The 21,887-nt window shown below is 43.4% G+C and overlaps 1 protein-coding gene across 5 annotated transcripts in view; it reads right to left on the bottom strand.

Moving 5' to 3' along the window:
- ADGRB1 (adhesion G protein-coupled receptor B1) overlaps positions 1 to 21,887 on the bottom strand; it is an 86,986-nt gene that overhangs the window by 40,295 nt on the left and 24,804 nt on the right. For all 5 annotated transcript variants that reach the window (XM_040695023.2, XM_040695024.2, XM_040695033.2 and 2 more), the window contains 4 exons: positions 20,384 to 20,486; positions 16,112 to 16,262; positions 11,524 to 11,593; positions 3,914 to 3,980 (listed from right to left, as the gene is read on the bottom strand). In XM_040695023.2, the coding sequence (XP_040550957.1) occupies positions 3,914 to 3,980; positions 11,524 to 11,593; positions 16,112 to 16,262; positions 20,384 to 20,486 (391 nt within the window). The remainder of the gene's footprint in view (positions 1 to 3,913; positions 3,981 to 11,523; positions 11,594 to 16,111; positions 16,263 to 20,383; positions 20,487 to 21,887) is intronic.

Here is a 21,887-nt window from a genome sequence, read left to right as displayed (position 1 = left end):
GCATGCTCAAAATCTAGCCAAACTCAAAGCATAAAAAATATTTTTTCAGAATAACACAAATTGAAAGTGGCCAATGTAGGGGTGAGAATTAGTATGACACAATTTCAAAAGTGTTTTTTTTTTTTTGGAATCTGTGGTCCAAAAGCAGCAGCACTAATAGAATAGCATGGTATGATCCAGATGGATAGTCATCATTCCTGATCAGTGAAGCACCATTGCTGCTCTCAGAATAAGAGATGGAGAGGCACTTCAGTAAGCAGAAATATCAGCTGCTATGGTAGGATATCTTGAGAAAGACTGCAGATTGCACAGCTCATGGATTAGCTATCTATCCATTTCCAAGAAATTAGTGGGCAAAGCAACTTTACGCAACCCTTTCATTCTGCTTTGTTAGGGTAAGAGCACAGATGTCTGTATCAGTCAGGTATAAAATTCACAGAGAAATACAAGCTGTGCAGAGCTAAGGTCTTTCAAAGTGATGTCAAACTCCTCAGTGTTCCATTTTGATTCCATTCACCACTGCCAGCTGCATCTGTTTTACAGACCCCATGCAAACCTCAGCAACCTCTGAACATCACCACTTTAAGTGATACACAGTCATCACCTCTTCCTAGGTGCTAGCTGATGGTGATCAGCACTAGCACAGTGCTGATGGTGGAAAAAAGTGACATTCTCCTGGTTTTGTTGCCAGTGAAACAGCTGGTGGTGGTAGAACAAGGTACTGGATGCTCTTCTGCACATTGTGCTTGCAAGGAAATATTTCAGGTCAAATTCAGATACATGCGACATTAGATGTTTGGTAAGAGCCTGGGTGAGTTTAGAACACCCTTGAGAAGTAGTCCTAAGGAGCAACTAATAGAATCATAGAATCATGGAATTACTAAGCTTGAAGAAGACCAGTAAGATTATCTACTCCAACCATCAAACCACCAAAGAATACACAGCCCATGGAAAAGAGATTTCTGCTCACAGTAAGCCTTCATCTAGATGCCAAAATCGTTCTCAAGACTGAACAACCCTTCTGAGTTTGCTCTGCTGATTTCATCAGGACATGACCTAGCCTCCTCATGTGGAGTCTACAGTTGGCAGCAAATGGAAGAGCTCCCAAATAGCAATTATTTTCTTTTGTATCAGCTGTTGGGCGAGTGGAATACTTTCCACAGCTGTCAGTCCATTTCTAGAGCACATCATTGTTTTGTTTTATAGACACAGTGCTGGCAAGTCACACACAGCAACTCAGCCAAGGATCAGCAAGAAAACAAACCCCAGTGAAGTGCACACTTATGAGCACCCTTGCAGTTCATGTGTCTTTCTTCACCATGCTGGAGGCTTCTGAGCATATGAGGTCCTCTTCTTTATGGTACAATAAAGCAGTAGAGAAGATGAGATTGAAGTTTCGCAGGCTGCATACCTACTAGGGTTTGGCACAACAGTGTTCATCCTCATTCATTTATTGCAGGGGAGATGAAGAACTGTAGCTCTGTAATTGCATCTCTGCAACAGTCTTTTGACCTGTGCATCATCACGGTGCTTCACCTTAGTTAGAAGTGTAAAACCACTTGCAGCAGCCCTGAATTTAAATTTCCTGGGATTCTTAAAGTTAAAAGCATAGACAATAAACCCAGCTGGAGCCAAGTCAGCTGTGTGCAAAGTCATTTGTTGCCAATGTATCATATTCCTCAGAGTTTCTGGTGAGAAAGAGTTGCTTAGTGCAGGCAGAGAACCAAGTCCAATCTTGTTCTGTGATCTCTGCACAAGAGCAGATGGATTCTCTGGAGCAAACCTGTCCTGAGTAGTGGTACAGCTGCATATCCCTCATACAGCCTTGTGAGAGCCTCACTGAGCCATGGTGGACTGACCCTCCATCTCTGGCATGGCCAACCTGAAATCAGGACAAAGCATGCACATAAGAGACAACTGTCTGGTCTCATACACAGTGCATACTTGAGAACTGAGTATTCAACCCTATGCTCTGCTACAAAGCCATAGTGTGAATTTTATCAGCTCAGGTTTTAATTTATAAAAAAGTATTCAAGGCTTATTCCTCCTCCTCTTCCCCAAGTTCCTCAGGATATATGTACACTACCTCATACCTCTCTTGGGCATCATTTGCTTCTCATTTAGCTAGCAATGAGTCAGGTAGTATAAATGAGATGTACAGGCAGGCACCTTCTCTAGGCAATGAAAAGAGACAGACACCTCCAGAGATGACTCACCACTTCCTAAGACCTTCTGTATGAACCAGCATCTGCAGGTGTTGACCTCACTGTAAGGTTATCTCCAATTCCAGCTTTGATGCTGAGTGAAAACAGAGATGCCAAATGGAAGCAGGGTAGGGAAAGTTGAAGGATTACTTCCCTTGTTGTTGGCACAACAAAAGCAAAACAGGCAGGAGACTCGCTGCTCTTTCTCTGGGCACTACAATAGTTCACTCCCTCCTAATCACTGCTATCTATTGAACAATGAAGCCACTGAGCCAGAGCTATCTGTTATTATGTTGTTGAGCAACGAGGTAGTTCATCTGAAAACACTAAGCCACTTAATGCTGCTGTCAATTATTCCAGCAATAAGGAAGATTCTAAGCCTGTCAGCAACACTGCCGAACAAAATCCAACTATCACATGCCTACAGAAATCTAATGACTGGCTAGCACGTACATCTGCATATTCCCACTCTTTGCTCATGGCTATCCAAAGGCTCAGCTGTGTGTTGTATCCCTGCTAAAGAAAGACCCTAAGAGAGAAAAGCTTTGCTTTGTTGTAGAAGAGGGGTAACTTATGACTTGTTTCTTTGACGTCACGATGACACCAAAGTGGCTTGATGTGCAGTGACAGTAGTAAGAATAGAGACAGCAAGAAGTTTTGTGTAGCTATTCTCCTGTAAGCCTGCTCCTGCTACAGGGCAGTTATCCCCCTCAGCACTGCTTGAAATAAAAAACGGATCCAAAAAAGAAATTGCAAATGTCGACAATTCCATTCCTTTGGCTCCAGGGCACATGAGACTTAGAGACCATACAGCTCCTCCACTGGATAAAACATTGGGTTGGAGAGAAAAAACAGACTTCCACTTAGACGGGTCTACAGGTGTCATTAAATGTGTCTGCAATTGCTGTAGAAGGGATTTCCTAAAGGGACCAGCAGTTTACAAAGTCTTTGAACCCTGACAGTCAAGATTTCTCATGATCAGAGAGGCTTCAACAGCAGGGAAGAAGCTTGATGAAAGGTCTGTCATCACTTGAGTGACACCTTCAACTCAGACACTAACTGACTGAGACAGGCTTTGGTGTTGGGCTAGAGACAAGGGATAGGGGACAGGAGGACAGACTACTGCCTAACAGGAGGCAGTGGGACAGAGTTTATGAATGCCTGCTTGAACCACACCATTTCTTAGAACAAGAATCAAACATATTTTTTGGAGCCATAAAGGATCCCCTCAGCATAGTTTTTTAAAGACTTCCATTTCACTTGAGAGCAAGGAAGCTACTCAAATTCCACGGGCATCTGGGACAAAGGAAGAATAAATGTTGTCTGTGGAGACCCAACTTGGTCTAAGAGCAGTCAGTAACAGCAGATTCTGAAGGAGTTAATGTCAGAGTTTTCCACCACCATTCTGCACTTCCATCTAGATAGGTCGACAAAAAGGTAAAGCTTTATCCAGATATCTATGGGACTTCAGAGAGGGCAGAGGTAGAAAGCTGATTGCTGAGGTACACTGTATTTCAGAGTTAAACCCAACCCAAATTGCTGGCTTCTAATACTCTGTGTTTTCTTCCTGAAGGAGAAAGTTATTAAAAACAGGAGTAGAAACAGAGAGGGACACCCTTGGGTTGAAAGAATCAGGAAAGTCTTATAAAATTAAAATAAAAATAAAAATAAAAGAAAGAGAAAAAATGATTTCAGCCAAGTTCAAATACCAAAACAACAGCAGCAGCTGGTCCCACGAAGGCGTAGAGAAGACCTCCCTCTAATGACAGCCAGCAGCTGGAAAAGTAAGAAAGAAAAGAAAATTACTCGGTAGCTAGCACCACCAACAAAAAGATGCATGATTTGCTGCCTTCTTTTGCCTGTGGAGTTGATCTCAAGAGCTGATACTCCATGGTAAAAAAAAGTCTCAGAATTTACATCAAGCAAGTTTTGCTTTTCATTTCTCCTGTACTTGCACAAAGGCCCAGTTGCCTGGGGGTCTGCCTGCAGAGCCATGTTTGATTACCATTTGATTGTTGACAGAGGAATGCATGCAAAATTCATGCGATGCTCTGTTTCAGACCAGGTCCTGCTGGAAGCTATGGCATTACTTTGTGAGCAAGATAATTCTCTTGTCATGCTTGCTCAGGCAAAAGAGCAGATTTGTTCATTTGCTAACCATAGGGAACTCAGGTCCAGAAACACGGTACATTTCTGCTCCTGGATCCTCCCTTTGGGCTTGCTGCCATGGGGAAATTTCACAGCTCAGCAGTAAGGTAGGAATTCACTGCGCTGCTTAAGTGGATGTTCTTAAGCTGAAAGTGAGGTATTGCCATGCCTCCTCTGGAAACCAACATGTTGCTCCTCCCTCACATCACACAGCCTGAGTGAGAATCATAGAATGGCTTGGGTTGGAAGGGATCTTCATCTAGTTCCAAACTCCCTGCTGTGGGAAGGGTTGTCACCTTCCAGATCAGGCTGCCCATGGTTCCATTCAACCCAGACTTGAACACCTCCAGAGATGGGGAATCCACAACTTCTCTGGGTATCCTGTGCCAGTGACTCACCACCCTCTGAATAAAGATTTTCCTCGTAATATCTAACCTAAACCTCCCCTCTTTTCATTTCAAGCCATTCCTCCTTGTCCTATCACTATCAAATTTCCCTTTTCTCCATTGACTTTCTGTGGAATTTAGCCTCCTAATCTGCCTGGTGCCTACACAGCCCAAGGGGATCTTCTCACTAAGTACTGATGTCTGTCATGTCAGTGCCTATCATGGAATCCAGTAGGCCTTGATGACATTTCTCTTCAGTGGAGATCCAAAAGAGTTTTTCATTGAACTCCACTGACTGCACTGCCCAGACTTTCACCACTTGAATAATCACAGAATCATAGAATCATGCAATCAATGCACCTAGATCAAATGGAGACCTCCCATCTCTCAGATTAACACTATAAACATGCTCCAGGAGTCTCCATGGAAATCCTACTGCACTATACACATCCACATGCAAATTTCACTGTGCCCTGAAATCCCCACACTGACAAACCCGCTGTAAAGAAAAACATAGAGATAGGAGAAATCTCTGTTCCTCACCAGCTGAGCATGACAGGATGGCCAGGTAGACAATGGGGATTTTCATGTTTGAACACAAAAACAGGAAGGAAAAGGTTTTTTTAAGGAGACACTTTCATTGTGAAGGTGACAAAGGAGGTTGCCTAGAGAGGTGGTGGAGTTTCCCTCCTTAGAGATCTTCAAAATCCACCTGTACATTGTCCTGGGCAACTTCCTATAGGTGTCCCTGCTTGACCTCCAAATGTCCCTTCCAACCTCAACCATTCTGTGATTCTGTGACAGTCATGAACAGTTAAATCAGCACTGGAGCTGGATTTCCATTTCATGGGGAATGCAGCAATTTAGATTATGGGTACTTAAACTAGGTACCTTAGAGCAAGAGAAGATGAGAATTTACACTGTGTCAGCAACGCCATGGAAAGTTCACATGCTGAGACATGGCAGTACCCTGGAGTAAATGTGCAATGGAGTAATCCTGTTTCAACAGTAAAGTACCATGCATTTACCAATGGATAAGAGCAGGCAACCACAATGGAACAAGGACTTCCTCAAAGCTCTTAAACCAGCTAACCCTGCAGTGATTCATTTATGTGTTTGTACTCTCAGCAATATCATTTCATTCTGAATCAAAAGAAGCACTGCCTTTCAGACTTCTCTCAGGAAACAAAGCCTTTTTGGAAACATTTCGGTTTTGTTGATCATCTTCAATTGTTTTTGTATCAGATCTGACTTCCAACTATGTTATTTTTCACCTTAGAACTCAGAACATTTTTTGGGGAAAAAAAAACCAAAAAACAAAGCATTGTAAATTAAAAATTGAAAGCAGGACATTCTGACTTTCTCCAAGTCCTGAATCTTGTTTATTTCTAAATTAAAGCTATCACATGTTAATTTAATCAATTCTGATTTCTTCCTGATAACAAGTTGCTCTGTGAGACATCATCTGAGCAGTTGCAGTAATAAAATGAATAATCAGGCATGGAGGGAGGAAACGGGAATGAAGTGTTGGAGGGCAGTGATGACTGAAACTCTTCATGAACACAAGGACAGGACAGAGGGAGAACCAGGTGGGCTCCCAAATTGCTGTGCTTGCCCCCAGATCTTTTGCTTCAGTGTTTAATCCTAGCTTTAAGAATATTTTTCCCAGGAACCCTTCCAAGTAGAAGGGAAAGAGACAGCTCCCTTGAAGAAGGGAGCAGACAGTCCTGCACTCCAGCTAGCGATGAGGACATGGCAAAATGAGGGCTTTTATTCCCACCAGGTCCCTGGCAGCCCCTCTCCCCCCTCCTTGGGCTTTCTGAAGTTGGGTTCACACATCACCAAGCACTGGCCCTTATCCTTTCTGACTGTCTGATCTCCCTGTCACAGCATGTAATCAAAGTGTTTCCTTCCAAAACTGTCAGAGGTGGTGGCTGACAGCAAAGAAAGGAAGAAGTGCTATTTGAGAAGGAGAACTGACAGCCAACTCCAGTAACATGCTAGTCTAGTTGAGACACTTTTATCCTTGTCCTTTCAAGGCACAAAAATGTTTGCTTTTCACTAAAGAGTACTTGCCAAGGGATCTCTTTGGAGATCTCTTAAACAAAATTACCATTGGAAGAAAGTGAGTGAGTGGTTTAACAATGATCAACTACCATTTCCAAGCAGTGCTTCCCAGATTGGCAGTAGCTCTTGAGTCCAATACCAAAGACCTCTTCACCACACATCTGATTGTTTTGTGTATTATAATTGTTTGAGTTGGAAGGGACCTTTAAAGGTCATCTAGTTCAAATCCCCTGCAATGAATAGCGACATCTACAGCTAGATCAGGGTGCTCAGAGCCCTGCCCAGCCTGACTTTGAATATATCCAGGGACGGGAGATATTCCATCCACCACCTCCCTAGTCACCACCTATTTGCTATGACAAAGGTGTGAGATGGAGGGTTTTTGCCCTGGTCCTGCAAAGCACTGACTTCCAACAAGACCTTCCTGACTACACCATACAGCTCTGCTTGCAACAGCTCTCACCTTGATCATGAAGAAAATTACGCACCCACAGTGCAACAGCCAACATGCTTATACAGCTAAGACTACAGCTGGCATTCAGGAGTATCCCACCAGTATTTAGAGATCAACAAAAAAAGTTACTGAGATACCTGTGGGTCACCAAAGCCCTGATGCAATGACACAAAAGGACACCTGAAAATTTGCTGTTTCCTGGTGCTGCTCTTTGATGACATCTCCTGTGAGCTCTCTTGGGGGGGAAGGATATGAATTTCCAGCTACCAGTAGCACAACCTCAGTTGCTCAATTCAAGATTTAGAGATCCAGAGTGACTCTCTGGAGTACTGGTTAAAGGGCATTTGTTAATGTCTGGTGAGTCCAGGGAAAGCCACAAGGATACTCAAGGTATACAGCACCTCTCCTATGAAAACAAGCTGGGAAAGTTGGAGTTGCTTAACCTGAAATAGTTAAGACTTTGAGGAGACCTCAAAGTGGCCTACCAGTACCTAAAGGAAAGCTGGAAAGGGTATCTATCAGAAAGTATAGCAATAGAGCAGGGACAATGGTTTTGAACTAAAAGAGGGGAGATTTAGATTAGATATTAGGAAGAAATTCTTCACTATGAAGGTGGTGAGGCACTGGAACAGGCTGCCTGACTGCACAGGGACCCCGAGCAACCAGGTCTAGTGGAAGGTATCTCTACTGATGGTGAGAGGTTGGAACTAGATGATCTTTAAGGCCCCTTCCAACTCAAACCTTTCTATGAGTCTATGATTTTACTCATTCAGCCTAAAGATTTGAGACCTTCTTTGAGACTGGAAGAACAGCCTGTACCCTTCCCCTAAGTCCTCTCCAAACAACTACGAAATCTCCTTTCAAAGACAGTTCAGCTGAGAAAAAGGAAAAATCCTCTTCTCCGCCTGCACTCACTGTAGATGGAGAGTTCGAAGCCCCCCAGAAGAAGAGTCCTGAACTATACAGGCTTCTGGCTGAATGTCATATGGAGAATTACCACTCACCAAACACCAGAGACCTCCAGTATCTATTTAATTTTTAATTTGAATCCCCCTTTTCTACTTAAAAATTGGTGTCCAACCTGGCCAGCTGAAGTGTTATCGTTATCTCTGGTCTTCCCATGCTTAGAGCAGCCTCTGACCTCCCTGCAATGTATCTTGGAGACACGGTCAACCCTTCAAGTGCTACCATGTCTCAGTGGAACAGGATTCCAGATTGCTGCTCACTTGTCCATCATCATTACAGAATAGCTTCATCCCATAGCTACATGCATCCTAGAATAGCTACAATGACCAGGACAAAGCTGGATGAAGTAGGGTTGGAAGAATTTTTGAATGACAATGTAAAGCCCTTTGTGGGCTACCATGTTAGCTCTTGTCCCTTTAGTTACCGATGTTAAGGCTAATGTCTTCTGTTTTGTTCAGCAAAATGAAAGCTTGAAGGTCTATTACTGCCCATATGAAATGCCCTCTGCAACCCCTATACTAGTTAAACAGTTAAAGAGCCTCTGTTCTCCAGATCCAAGTTTTGCAACGACAACACACCCTTCTGCAGTGGTCAGAAACCAAAATAATCCTGGAACAAGATTCTATTCTGTATTCTGTTTATCTTTAGCATTAGACAGTGTTAAATCTGATTTCTCTGTCTGAACAACCTCAAGTTTTCAAGTTCACCTCTCAAATTACTGATATGTAATACTGACTTCTTTCTAGAGGAAAGGTAAAACAAACGCATCAGTATAAGAGAGCTTTTATGTCTCCTGAAGAGGAAAAAAAAGGAAAAGCATGCTGCAGTGTAGGGTCACCCTGTGTCTTGGTCTACTGATCTTTGCTTCATGTTTTACAGATATGAAGTTCAGGTGCAAAGCTGCTCATGAACCAGCCTGGAGAAGCAGCATGTGCCTGTGTGTGCCTTGTAGCATGGAGGGACTGCTTAACAGGGGCCTGCAGGGACATGCATGCTGCTTGGGGCAGCGCTGGGTTTGAGTTCACTCTGAGATGGCTCTTGGTAAAGCCAACAGCAGGAATCGCAACAAGGTGCTAGTGCTACAAATGTCTGTCTGGAGGCTGTTTCCTGCACTTGTATTCTGCACATCATGGCATGAGGGACACAGCATGTATCAGGAAGGTTTATCCAATGGATGAGAGCTGAGTGCACATGTGAATTCACTGAGCATCTCAGGAAGCCTGCAGCAGTCATGGCTGATGAATCACAGGGACTTGCAGAGGAGAGGAATGGACAAGCTGGCTGGGAAAGGAGCAGTGTGGGAGCACAACGTAATGCCTGAGATACTTTCTTATTTCAGTGACAAGCACCCTGACAGCAGGGCTAAGAAATTGTGTTCCTGAGTCTGTGGCTCCTGCTGGGAGCACAGAATCCCCTGCCATTCCTGGGCAGCCAGCCAGCCAGCCATACAGGCAGAGAGGAAGGCAGCAGCCAGCCCCTGGATGCGAGGAGAAACAGAAATTGAAGGGCTAAAAGAAGTCAGAAGACTGGCAGCAAAAGGAGGAGCTGCTCTAGTTAATCACAGAGTCATTAAAGTTGGAAAAGACCTCTAGGATCAACCAGAACAACTGTACACTTACTATCAATATTGCCCACTAAACCTGTGTACCGTGGGAATGAAGGAAAGTCAGTGCACAGCTTGTGGGACACCTCGTTGATGTGCCAATCTGAGATCAAAGGAGCCTGGCAGGTTTTGTTATGTTTTGACACCCTTGTTGCTGCAGGTTGGGAGACTTTGTTCTGGTGCAGGAGGTGCTGGCATACACCATTCAGGACAGTGAGACAGGGAGTAATCATCTGCACATTTCCTCCTTCCTCCCAAGGCTCTTTTGTGTTGTATTGTGTTGTCATATGCTGACCGGTGCTGCATTCATGGGAAAAGATCTACCAAGCTTTTTGCAGCAGTTCACACCAGTCTATTCACAGGAAAGAAAGCAGAAATATTTGGAGCTTCCATCCATTACTTCAGTGCCTCCTCTTTATAAACTGAGCTCCTGGACTTGGATGGAGGAGAATCCCAGAAGCAGCAAATAGATAGGAATTAGAAACGGTATTTGGGGTCTGGTAGAGATTCAAAAAGAGCAGGGATTCTCCTTGACATTTTCTAAGTGGGCATACTGAACCCTCATCTGTTGCTGACAACATCTCCAGCATTTCTTAAAGGTTGTTTGTATGTGATGCAAAGCACAGGCCAGCAAGGCTCTGGACAATGATGAACAGGGGTAGGGAGGGGGCCTGATTTAGGAGAGGGGAGGAGAGGGGAGAGGAGGGCAGGGGAGGGGGGACGAGGAGAGGAGAGGAGAGGAGAGGAGAGGAGAGGAGAGGAGAGGAGAGGAGAGGAGAGGAGAGGAGAGGAGAGGAGAGGAGAGGAGAGGAGAGGAGAGGAGAGGAGAGGAGAGGAGAGGAGAGGAGAGGAGAGGAGAGGAGAGGAGAGGAGAGGAGAGGAGAGGAGAGGAGAGAGAAAAGCAGTAAGAGAAGAAAAAAATCTTTAAAGACAAATTCTGAGCTGCTTCTAGTGGGACTGAGCAAACACAAATTCAGAACTCACCCTCGTTCTGGTGCCTAAAACTGTGTTAAGCTATTTCAAAAACCTGTGTTTGATCAAGCAATCCATTAAGGAGACAAACACAAAAGCTATTATTTCCTTTTTAAGCACCCAAAACTTTAAGTATTCCCAATTTTCTCTAAAAAAAAATAATACTGTCTCTGCATACTCAGATCAAAATGATGTAATATATCATAGAGTCATCTAGTCGTGAAGGTTGGAAAAGACCTCCAAGATCATCTAGTCTAACCAACCCATCCCCACCATGCTATTCATTTGACCAGTTCCTATGAATTTGTTTATAAAGGAGTACACAGTTTTCAGTCAGAACCTAGTCCCTGCTGGTATTCTATTAGAGATGATGCATGCTGACTGTTGGCATTCTCATCTTCATGGTGCAAATGTCCCTCTTCCTCAGACTGAACTAAGAGGGTTGCTTCTAGTCACACAGTAAGTCCTCCTCTGGAGACTTTGTTATCCTAAGGTTTCCCCTGAACATTCGGGCAGGGATGAGGAAAGTGCACAGCATCCAGATGAACTGATGGATTGAGGATGCCAGAAGGCTCCCTCTGCTCCTATCATTCCTACTTCCATGGGCAGCACGTGAGAATTTAGCTCCTACCTTTGTTCCTGCAGGCCAGTGACTTTTTTTTTCTGACAAAACAATGGAAGGTGAGACAGGAAGAAAAGAGGAAGAAGAGCCCCATTACTCACTAGTTCACGGTGCCGTACCCCTTGGCTTTAGTAAATCCCACAGAAATGGCAACCACCAAGGCGGGGAGCCCTATGGAAAATGAAACAAGAGAAAATTGGTTATTTTAACATATGTGCAGCTCTGCTCCAACTCAACCACTTAATATACCCCATTTCTCCGTGTGTTATTCTAGCACCATCTGTCCAAGCCTGGGCCTTTGGCAGAGTCTGAATTCAGGACCTTCAGAGCCAGAAGCATGAACCTTTGTTACGTCTGCTAATGAAGTTAATGCTGTCAGCTGTAATCAGCTCGTATCCTGCTGTGGTCTCAGCAGTTGTGCGGGGAATGATAGTACATGCAGATGCATAAAATTCATTTATTTTTTTCTTATGGATGCAGAACAGCCAGGAATATATCAGGACATTTCTCGGGGGTAGAATATTTAGGCACCACTTAACCCAAAAGAACTAGCATGGCAGAGATTAAAAGCTATGTTTGCTCTTAACATAATATGTGAACAACTCGGGTTCAAATCTTGCTCCAGATGAGACAGAGCAGGAAATGGGAACAGGGTTCCCCCTATCCACCTATATCCCTTCATACTGTGGATGCTCTGTCCAAGACCAGGTTGGATGAGCCCTGGGCAACCTGGTCTGGTACCAGATCTGGAGGTTGGTGTCCCTGCCTGTGGCACAGGGTTGGAACTTGATGATCCTTGAGGCCCCTTCCAACTCCAGCCGTTCTATGATTCTATGACTCTATGATAATAGAGCAAGTCCCTCTGAAGCACAATGGAAAGAAGCATCTGAACATCAGGTTTTTCTGCAAACCAGGGTACTTACTTTATGCCAGAGAGCTGCTCCCCTTTTGCATCCAAAAAGGGAATAAACTAAGAAAAAACAGCCACCTTGGAAAGAGGGCACACTTCATTATGAGTGCTACAAAGGATGAGTAGTTTGTGCCTTGGGGGCTATTTGAAGCTCATGGTGTGCAATTTATCTTCAGGATGTCATGAGCTAACAATACCAGCATGTGGTCTCATTTCAGGTTCATAAGGGGGTGAAGCTATGTCCTCAATCACAATGCTAAAATCTCAAAAAAAAAAAAAAAAAAAAAAAAGAAGATGGTAAGGAAGAAATAGAACAAAAACCTGCTGGTTATGGTGAAATGCTGGACTGAAACTTAAAACTACTGACATGACTGAGTTTCTGAATGCCTAGGCATTTTGAACTTATAAAAGATGTTGTATCCTGCTAACAGCCTACTTATCCTTACTGTTCCTGCCTGGTAAACTGCTCTAGGATCTACAGAGGAGATTGAGTACTTCTCTGATTCATGATCCCCATCCCAGCTCTTTCCTTTCCCTATAAAAATGTCTGGGTGTGGTCTGGGAACATCTGGTTCTTCAGCTACGGAGGGTTCTGTGTGGCTTTTTATAGTCGTACTACTTGTAATACAATGCATTAAGCTGTCTCAGTGCTAAAGATGAGCAAATACCATTAGGAATTAGCAGGCTCAGTAGCCAGCTAGGATTAGTGCTTCTTGACAAGACCCTAATTTGTGTGCTATAGAGGTCATAGCAGGCAGCTGTAGAAGATGCTGTAGTCTGTAGGGCTGTCCAGACACAGTATCCAAACAACTCTGCTGACAGGGTGATTACTCAGCAATACAGATCAATGCAAAGTTGATTAACTGTGAGGGTCAGCAGATAGATGGGAGGTGTTAAGGCTGAGCAGTCTGGGAGAGAAAGAATTTCATAGAATCATTTAGGTTGGAAAAGAGCATTGAGATCATCTAGTCCAACCATCAACCCATCATCATCATGCCCACTAAATCATGTCCCTAAGTGCCACAACTCCACAGCTTGTGAACACCTCCAGGGATGAGGACTTCACTGATTCCCTAAGCAGCCTGTTCCAATTCGAAAGTTATCATAAAGAGAAGAGTTTCTCTTCCCATATGAGACATCCAAGCACAGCTCATGCTTGAGCAGTCCAAAGCCACTGAGCAGGGGGGCTTCAACATGTCTCTTTTTAAGAAAGTTCTGCAATAACTATCTTCCATTTTGCTGAGCTTTCTTCACAACTCATCTGGATACTCTGGACATATAACCTGCATGGTATTCACTGTAATGACATCAGGGTGGCATCCCATGGCATGCACACAAAGAAGTCATAAAGGAAAGGGCTTTTTAAAGAGTGGAACATGATGCGTGAAGCTCCAGAAGGAAGAATGTCGGCTAAGACTGCCCAAAATAGCAACTTGTTCCTCACAAAGTACTTCTCTTAGACGTGATAATTATGCAGAAGTGCACACTCAGGCTGTGAACTCATCAGATGTACGAGCTGCATTTATCGGAGAGGGGAGCTACACGATGGTAGCTAAGCCAATGAGCAGAGCAGTGAGGACTGCTGTATCCTTTGCCTTGGGATGCGATTAGCTTAAAATAGATGCATCCAAATATTTCCAATAAACTTTTAATGTATTCTTAACTATTTGAAAGAAAGCTATTTCTAACTGGACTGTGCCATACGCTGTGTGCGCTCTGTATCAGACCTTTGTGCAGTCACTCATGCTGCACAGTCAATGGCCAAATTTGGAGGGGTTTGTGTAGAAAGTGAGTGCTACAGTCATAATTCCAAATAAATGCATGGAAAACCTGATTTAAAGATTTTTTTCCGTCAGGCCAGCAGGAGAATCATGTAACGAGATCACCACATCCCATTAGAAAGAGTTCATTTGATAATAATGACTACCAAAGCCATAACTGTTACAAACAACTGAAGACCCTCTCAGAGCCTCAGCCAGGGCAACATTAAAAATCCAATTGAAACAACGGCATGGTCATAAGTAGACTAACCAAACTGTTTCTTCTTCACTGGGACTAAATGTGCCAATTGAATTGTTTCTAGGGAACAGTTTGCATGTCTAAACAACTTGAAATTTTTCTAATTGCTAAAAAAACTCTTTTCTGAAAAGGCAAAATCGCACACACGAGGAGAACAGGAAACTGGGAGTAAACCTCACTGCTGATGAAAACCACAGCAGCTTCAATGAGCTACAGCTGAGAACTTGGCAAAGTTCTCCAATAGGAGCTTGGAAAAATGTTAATAAGCAGAGGGGGAAGAGGGCGGAGGATCAGCCCATTACAACGTGAATTCACAGAATCATTAAGGTTCAAAAAGACCAGTGAGATCATCTAGTTCAACCATCAGCCCATTGACTGTGATAATTATTTCAGATTATGCTCTTTAAATCTTATTTTCGTCCTCTGCCCTCTTAGAGGTGCCATTAATCCCAGCACTATAGCTGAAGTCTAGCAGGATGCTAAATACCAGAAATTCCCTTGCTGCCTTAATAGGTGAGAGTGTTCTTCACTTTGTGTCCTAACCTATTCCAAACGGTTATTATGCACCATTTATCATCCAGCGCATCCTAGCCCAGGAATAGCTACATTTTACTAACAGTGCAAATTATGCTCCTACACACGCAGGCTTTTTTTTTCCCCTTAAATCTGTACAAATTACAATTATGAATGTCGCTCATCCAAAATTCCCTCGGCTAACACTCCCATCTGTCCCAGTATTTATAAATCAGATAGAAGAAAACATCCCTGTTTATTACCTTTATTACCTAGAGAAGCTATCAGTCTTTTGCATTTGGTATCCCTGATGTTCCTTGAGTCATACATACATGCAGTGTTTGCATTGGAACATATGCACAAGCACAAAAAAGCACACACAGCCTGTGTTTTGCGTGTGTGTGGTGACGGGCTTGCTACACACAAACCCTGTATTTCAGTCCCACCATTTGTTATGTTTCCTAAGCAAAACTTAAAGAGATGCAGGTGCTGGAAGGAGGATGGCTCTTGATGTGCAAGAATAAATCACATCAGGGCCCTTCATAACCATTGGAAATATCTTGCCTGGGGCAAAATGCTCGACTTCAGTAGTGAAATGAGCCAAAAATACAGCTTAGAAGCACAGTGCTCTCTGATTCTCTCTTTTTTCCTCTGCTTGCTTTTGAGCAACTTTTTGTTCAGTCACTCCTTTCAAACACAAGCTTCTTGTTGCTTTGAGAGCCCAGGTTACGGGTTTGCATTTGTTTTCAGCTACAGAATGCATCATTTAAAGCTAATAAATTAAACATACGGAAGAGGCAGAGGGAGGAAAATTAGTTACAAGCATCTGCACTGGTCTCATAGTTTATTTGTCTATGAAAGGCCCTGCTACCATGGAGACAGCATTTCAGAGCTTGCTTCTCCCCGGGTCGCACACGGAAGGAGACAGTGAGAGAAAAATAAAAGAGAAAGCAGGGAAGAGACTCAGAGCCAGGAGAAACCCCCCAGCCCCACCATGCTCTTGGAACACACAGCCCCTTCCCAGCTCATCTCCTTCATGCTGCCCTTGGGTGGAGCTAGCAGCTTTTGGCTTTTGCTCATTTTCAACCATCTGAGCCCTTTTTGACACACCTAAGGGCATCAAACTAAGCTTTTTGCACAGCATCAATCCGGAATACTCTTTGCCCTTCATGCTGGGATGGAACAATGCTTTTTTTTTTTCTCTCCCCTGGCCCAATGGAGCTTCTATGTAGACCCACAATCCTCACCCCATCCGAGACACAAGAAGCGCTTGCGGATGATGCGGTTCCGTAACCGACCCGTCACGGCCATGTAGGACTGCCAGGCCTCGGTCAGCACCCAGCAGAAAGAGGAGAGGAAGAAGAAGTGCAAGAAAGCCGCCACCAGCGTGCATATCACCTGGAGAGAGGAGGAAAGGAGCACACATGAGAGGGGAGAAAGAGGAGAGAGGAGAGAGGCAGGCGGAGGGAGTTGCTTCCAAACTGGGCTCTGGAAGGAAAGGTCACAGGGATCAGCAAAGGAAAAGACGTCTCAGGAGGAGGCAGCCTCCCCTTCAAGCTTTGACCTAGCACAGGATTAAAGTGTTTGTTTCAGATTTAAGCAATGCACAGAAACTGACTGCTCTTAAATGAGAGCTCCGAGCCTGTGGTTAACTATTTTCCTACAATGATAGAATATCCCGAGTTGGAAGGGACCCACAGGGATCATTGAGTCCAACTCCTGGCCCTACACAGGACCACCCAAAATTCAAACCCTATGCCTGAGAGCGGTATCCAAATGCTCCTTGAATTCTGGCAGCTCGGGACTGTGCCCACTGCCCTGGGGAGCCTGTTCCATGTCGACCACCCTCTGGTGAAGAACCTTTTCCTAATCCCCCACATGACCTTCCATGACACATCTCCATGCTGAAGTTTGAACCCATGCCTTGTCCTTGTGCTGTTCGGCTTCAGCAATATACATTTATTTTCCAGTGATCAAATCAAATCCCTGATGCTTTCGGAGAGGATGGAGCAGTTATTAAGCTGTGCACTAATCTCAGCTCAAAAGGATTGCAAAGCACCGTGTCGTTGGTGCTTTGCAGTAATGAAATCAGAGAAAGGCAATTCAGATTGGGAAAGACGTCTCTTTGCAAAGAAACATGGTTAAGCTGTGAGTGCTGAGGTGAAAACATGGCTGGTAGGGGCTTGGGAAGAACTTCAGGCATGCCTTGTCCAAGAGCATGTAGCTATTAGCAAAAAGGGGGAAAAAAAGAAAAAAGAAAAAAGAAAAATTAATGAAATGGCAGAATAAATTTCATAATGGTGAGTTCTACTACTTGGCAAGGAAATCTCTCAAGGGACATGGAGAGAGCTCAAGCCATTTAAAATTAAACTGGGGAAAGTACTAGCAAATGCATTATGGAGGACAATCCTGTAGTGGCGGGGAGATGGGCTGGAAAGCTGACAAGCTCATCTTTGTTTTTAATTCAGCAAACCCAAATCATTCACTGGTGCAAATTGGTGCCGCTCTCTTAACTCTGCCACAGCTATGCTTAATTTGCACCATTGGAGAAGAAGAAACTGTGAATGAACATGCTCCAAAAGAAAATGATGGAAAGAAACTCCCAAAGAGAAGGGAGAACAAATAGACTTTAAAAGTGATTCTGGGTGAAAAAAAAAAATTGGCTTAAGGCACTGAGGACAGATGGGGGTGGGAGTGAATAGTGAAGAATTTCTACGCTTTGAGTTATATCAGGAAACATGGACTTTGGGTTTACGGTCACTGAACCTTCCTCTTTTTTCATCCACCAGCATCTTTCAGCAGAGAGCTCTCATGCAAGGAGCATCTTTTATCATGATTTTACTGAATTGCCCTCAATTCATACACTGGCACTGACAGACGTTATCAGAAGTTGGAAATAAAAGTTAGACGTTGTGTTCTTTGAGACAGGAACTGCTTCTTCATTCTTTATTTGTATTTGACACAGAAACCTTTGGTATTCTGCCTACAAGCAGATGACAGTTCAGTACAAATAGCCTAGCTCAATGTGATAACTTGAAGTAATTTTCCTATTTTCAAAAGAATCTTCCAAAGGTGGTTGCTATGCATCAGCTTACAGGTCTATGTAAAACAGTTACAAACACAAGTTACTTTCTGGAATGTATTTTATGAAATTTATGTTTTACAACTGTGTGTGTGTGTTTGTTTTTTTTTTTTAAGCTACTGTCAGAAACGACAGCATCAGTTTATCTCAGCTGATTTTGTTCTGCATCAACAGAGCTCTCTGCCCTGTTTGCCAGCAGTTTGTAAAGGGGAGGAAAGACGTCTGCTTTCCACTTTTCCACCTGGGACATGTATTTTCCAGATACACTCACTCAACCAGGTAGTTTTGAGGGGAAGGGGAGAATAAGAGAGAAGAGCACAACAAAAACAATGCACATTTATGACAGTGAATGGTCCCTATTTAAAATCCATTAAAAACAAGCAGATAATTTTACCCAGATTTGGGAATAAGAGCATCTCCCCTCTTGTTTTCCCAATTTCCCCAAGGAGATGTGGTTGTAAAGGCCATTAGTCCTTGTTTTTCTAAAAGAGGAGAAATTTGCTTCCAACCAGCACATAGCTCTGTCTTTGGGATACACTGAGTTCACGCAGCATTCATTTCTTTCGTATCACATTATTGCTGACTGTAATTTTTTAGCCTTTTCCTGGGCCTTTCATCTTTAAAAAGCGTAGCAAATCCAGGCGTGGAGTCTTGCCTTTGAGGTTATACAGACGGAAATGATGGGAGTATTTGGCATTTCCCAGGAAACTAGTTCTGTAGAAATTCTCCCAGTGTAACTGCAATTATAATTCAATCACTAATATTCTAGGAAGCTCCACTATCAATGATTGAATGTGAATAGGTTCCAAATTTACAGTCTTTCATCTCTTCTTTGTTCAGTTTTCTTTCTCTGTTCTGTGACAGAGACTGTTTACTAGATGGCTGAGTGGAAACCCAAGAATAACCTTTCTATTTATGGTGTTTCATGCATATGTATGTCCAAAGAGCTAATCTGCCTCACGCAATTACAGCCGGGAGCTTTGAATCCCCACTAACAGCTCTGACACTGAACATCCAAAGCAATGTGAGAAAAAGTGTGAGAGGGAATCTGGGCTCCCAACTGTGTTGTTAAGGGGATGGGAGAGGGTTGACAATATCCACTTCCTATCCTGGAGTGAGGAAGAATATCCAAATAGGAGGTCTGTCCATGGTTGGACATGATGAGCATCTCTCAGTCTTCTTTCTATGAAAAGTTGCTCCTAGTACACACTTGAGGTTGCAATGCACCCATAGAATAGCAATGCAGAGCTGATCACCCTCTTCCCAGTTCTTGCTCCAGGCAAACCATGCTGTCCATGAAAGACAGCTCTGCTTTTCATAGCTTCTGAATGTGTTGGTTTAATAGCAACGGGGCCAGTTGGCTGCATCTCCCCACACTTTTCTCCACAGGTATGACTCAAATAGCTGTAAAGCTTTCTTTAAAACATAACCCAGCTCTGACCCAAAAGGCCTCGCATAGCAATGAGTCTCTGTGATTCATTAAAGCCTGAGGCATCTCTGCAGAAATGCTTCCAAAAGTGACAGCATGCTCTGGATGTCAAAGTCCAGACTCGAAAAAATTGGCTGGTTACTGTTAATTAAAAGCTAAATTTTGATTTCTGATCGTGACTTCAGCAGCAGGAGGAGCTGGAAGACGTTTTTGGCCTCAGTTTTCTGCTCAGATGAGTTAAGATGGTTGGAGCGCTTGAAGAGAGAGGAAGATGTACAATAGGAAAGTACTAAACATGAGCAGTGATTTGTTATGCTAGCTGCCAACAGAGAAAGTAATTTAGCTGGAGAAAAGTCATACAAGCAACACAACACCTCTCCATCTGCATCTCTAATGCGGAAAGCCATGTTAGTACCCTGCAATCAATGCCCATGGCTTGAAAATGCATGCTCAATTCTTGTCTTCACAGCTCAAATGGCACTGTGACTTGCAGCAAGTCTCTTGTGGTCTCAGCTCTGCAACGTGCATGATGTGCACAGTGATGGTTCCCACTCCAAGAAAGGTATTCTTGGTGGCTGCTTTCCTTAACATCTGCCAAGCGCTTTAGGCTTGGAGCATAAATGCTGCTGTAGAAATAAATGTAATGCTGAGATTCTGAGTGTTTTCGCTTTTTTAGCTCTTTCTCAATCTGTCTTCCTTTGTAATTTTTGGAAAATAAAATGGTTAAAGCCTCACAAATAACCATGTTTTTTCACCGTGCCATGTGCCAGCTACTCTAGGCAGATATTCAAAAATATCACATTGGTTTTAATCAAAGCCCTGAGGATGCTGACAAATTATCAAAGAGCGAGCGAGAGAGAAAATTGAAATCTGCCATTTAGTCATGTCTTTGACATGTTGCTAATTAACAGATGGAGGAAAAATGAGGAAGCAGTGCCTGAACGGATCGTTTCAATGCTAAATCAGGAGCAAACAAACAAACAAACAAACAAGGTCCAACATATCTACCTTATTCCGGGTCTGGGTCTGTCCGATCAGGATGAGAGCATTGGAGGAGATGATGGACAGGCAGAAGTTGATAAGAATGACCGAGCGCTCTGAGCGGATATACCTGCAGAAAGAGAAGAGGGGAAGGAGATCCACCCTGTTACACCTTGCATGGAGCCACTGGGCTCTACACAATCCCATGGTAAGAGACGGCCCACTTTCTTCAGATCTTGTGTGTTAAACAGACAAGTACAGTGGGAAGAAGGAGGAGGAGAGCTTGGGTGTGGTGCACAGATTTCTCAATCCTCCCCATCAATGTTGGAGTTATGAGCATGAGCCAACAAATCGAGGGCTAGCCTGCTCCCTACTCTGAACCTTTTCTAAAATAGTATTGAGTGCTGCAAGTCCCCTTCAGCTCTGCTTACTTGGAAGGGGACTTGGAAAGGAGCTTAGAAGAAAACATACACGCAACACATGGAAAGATTCCCAAATAAGAAGAGCCACAAGCATGCTGGTGATGAAAGCAGGTTACGAATGCATGCATCTTCACAACAAAGTGCTTGTGATTCAGCATTCCCCTTTGTTTAACCTAACAACACATCCAGAAGTGAGAAGAAATTGTGTTTTTGGTGGGGGTTTTTTTCGTGTTTTTTTTTTTTTTTTCCAGATGGAGAGGCTTAACACTTCTCAAAACTAGGCCAAATATGTAGCTGCAACTGTGGGTCCGGGACATCAGGAATCCAAGTTAGGAAGTTGTTGCCTTCAGCACCTTGCAGGAGCAAGCCACTTGTCATTTCTCATTTGTAATGTGCAGCACAGCAGCAACTTGCTGCTGAAGTATGAGCACAATTAATTCAAATGACTGGCTATGGAGGAAAATTTCTTTGAAGGCGCTTTTATGTACCTAATAAAATTAAAAGGGAACTGCAAAAGTACAAGTCTTCAAGGATTGACTCAGGACCTGACCATACCAACCCTCACACATGTGAGTAATCTCAGTGATGCAGCCAGTACCCAGCCTGAATACCAGATGAGTAAAGAGTAGAAACTGATGTCTATAAAAATTAGAAACAGATCTATTAACCAGACAGCTCATCCCTGTAGGCTAATGCAGGATTATTTTATATATTCCAGTACATCAACTATTTATACTAAGAATTCAATTTCATTACTTAATTTTAGCAAGAGCGTGTCAGTCACACTCTGGCTGTAGAGTTTGCATCTCTGACTGGTACGACAAGATGAGTTTACTGCATATCTGTATTGAGCCAAGGATGAATCTGTGCTTTAAATCTATTGGAGGCTGTGAAACTTGGATTTTAACTTCCCTGAGAGTTCTTCCTCTAGATAAATATGAATGTTGAGAATATGCTTTTCCGGATACAAAAAAAAAGTTACTGATGAAAAGTAGGCACACTTTACATCAGCTTTGTTAGAAAACTGGTTTATAAGTAGTTCTTTCTCAAAACACACCCCAACCCCATAACACACTTCAAAATTTAGGTTTCCAACTCAGCTAGAAACT

The sequence above is a fragment of the Gallus gallus genome, chromosome 2, assembly GCF_016699485.2.
Source record: "Gallus gallus isolate bGalGal1 chromosome 2, bGalGal1.mat.broiler.GRCg7b, whole genome shotgun sequence".
NCBI classification, from domain to species: Eukaryota; Metazoa; Chordata; class Aves; order Galliformes; family Phasianidae; genus Gallus; species Gallus gallus.
Note: the sequence above shows the minus strand (reverse complement) of the source record. Positions and strands in the feature narration are given on the sequence as shown.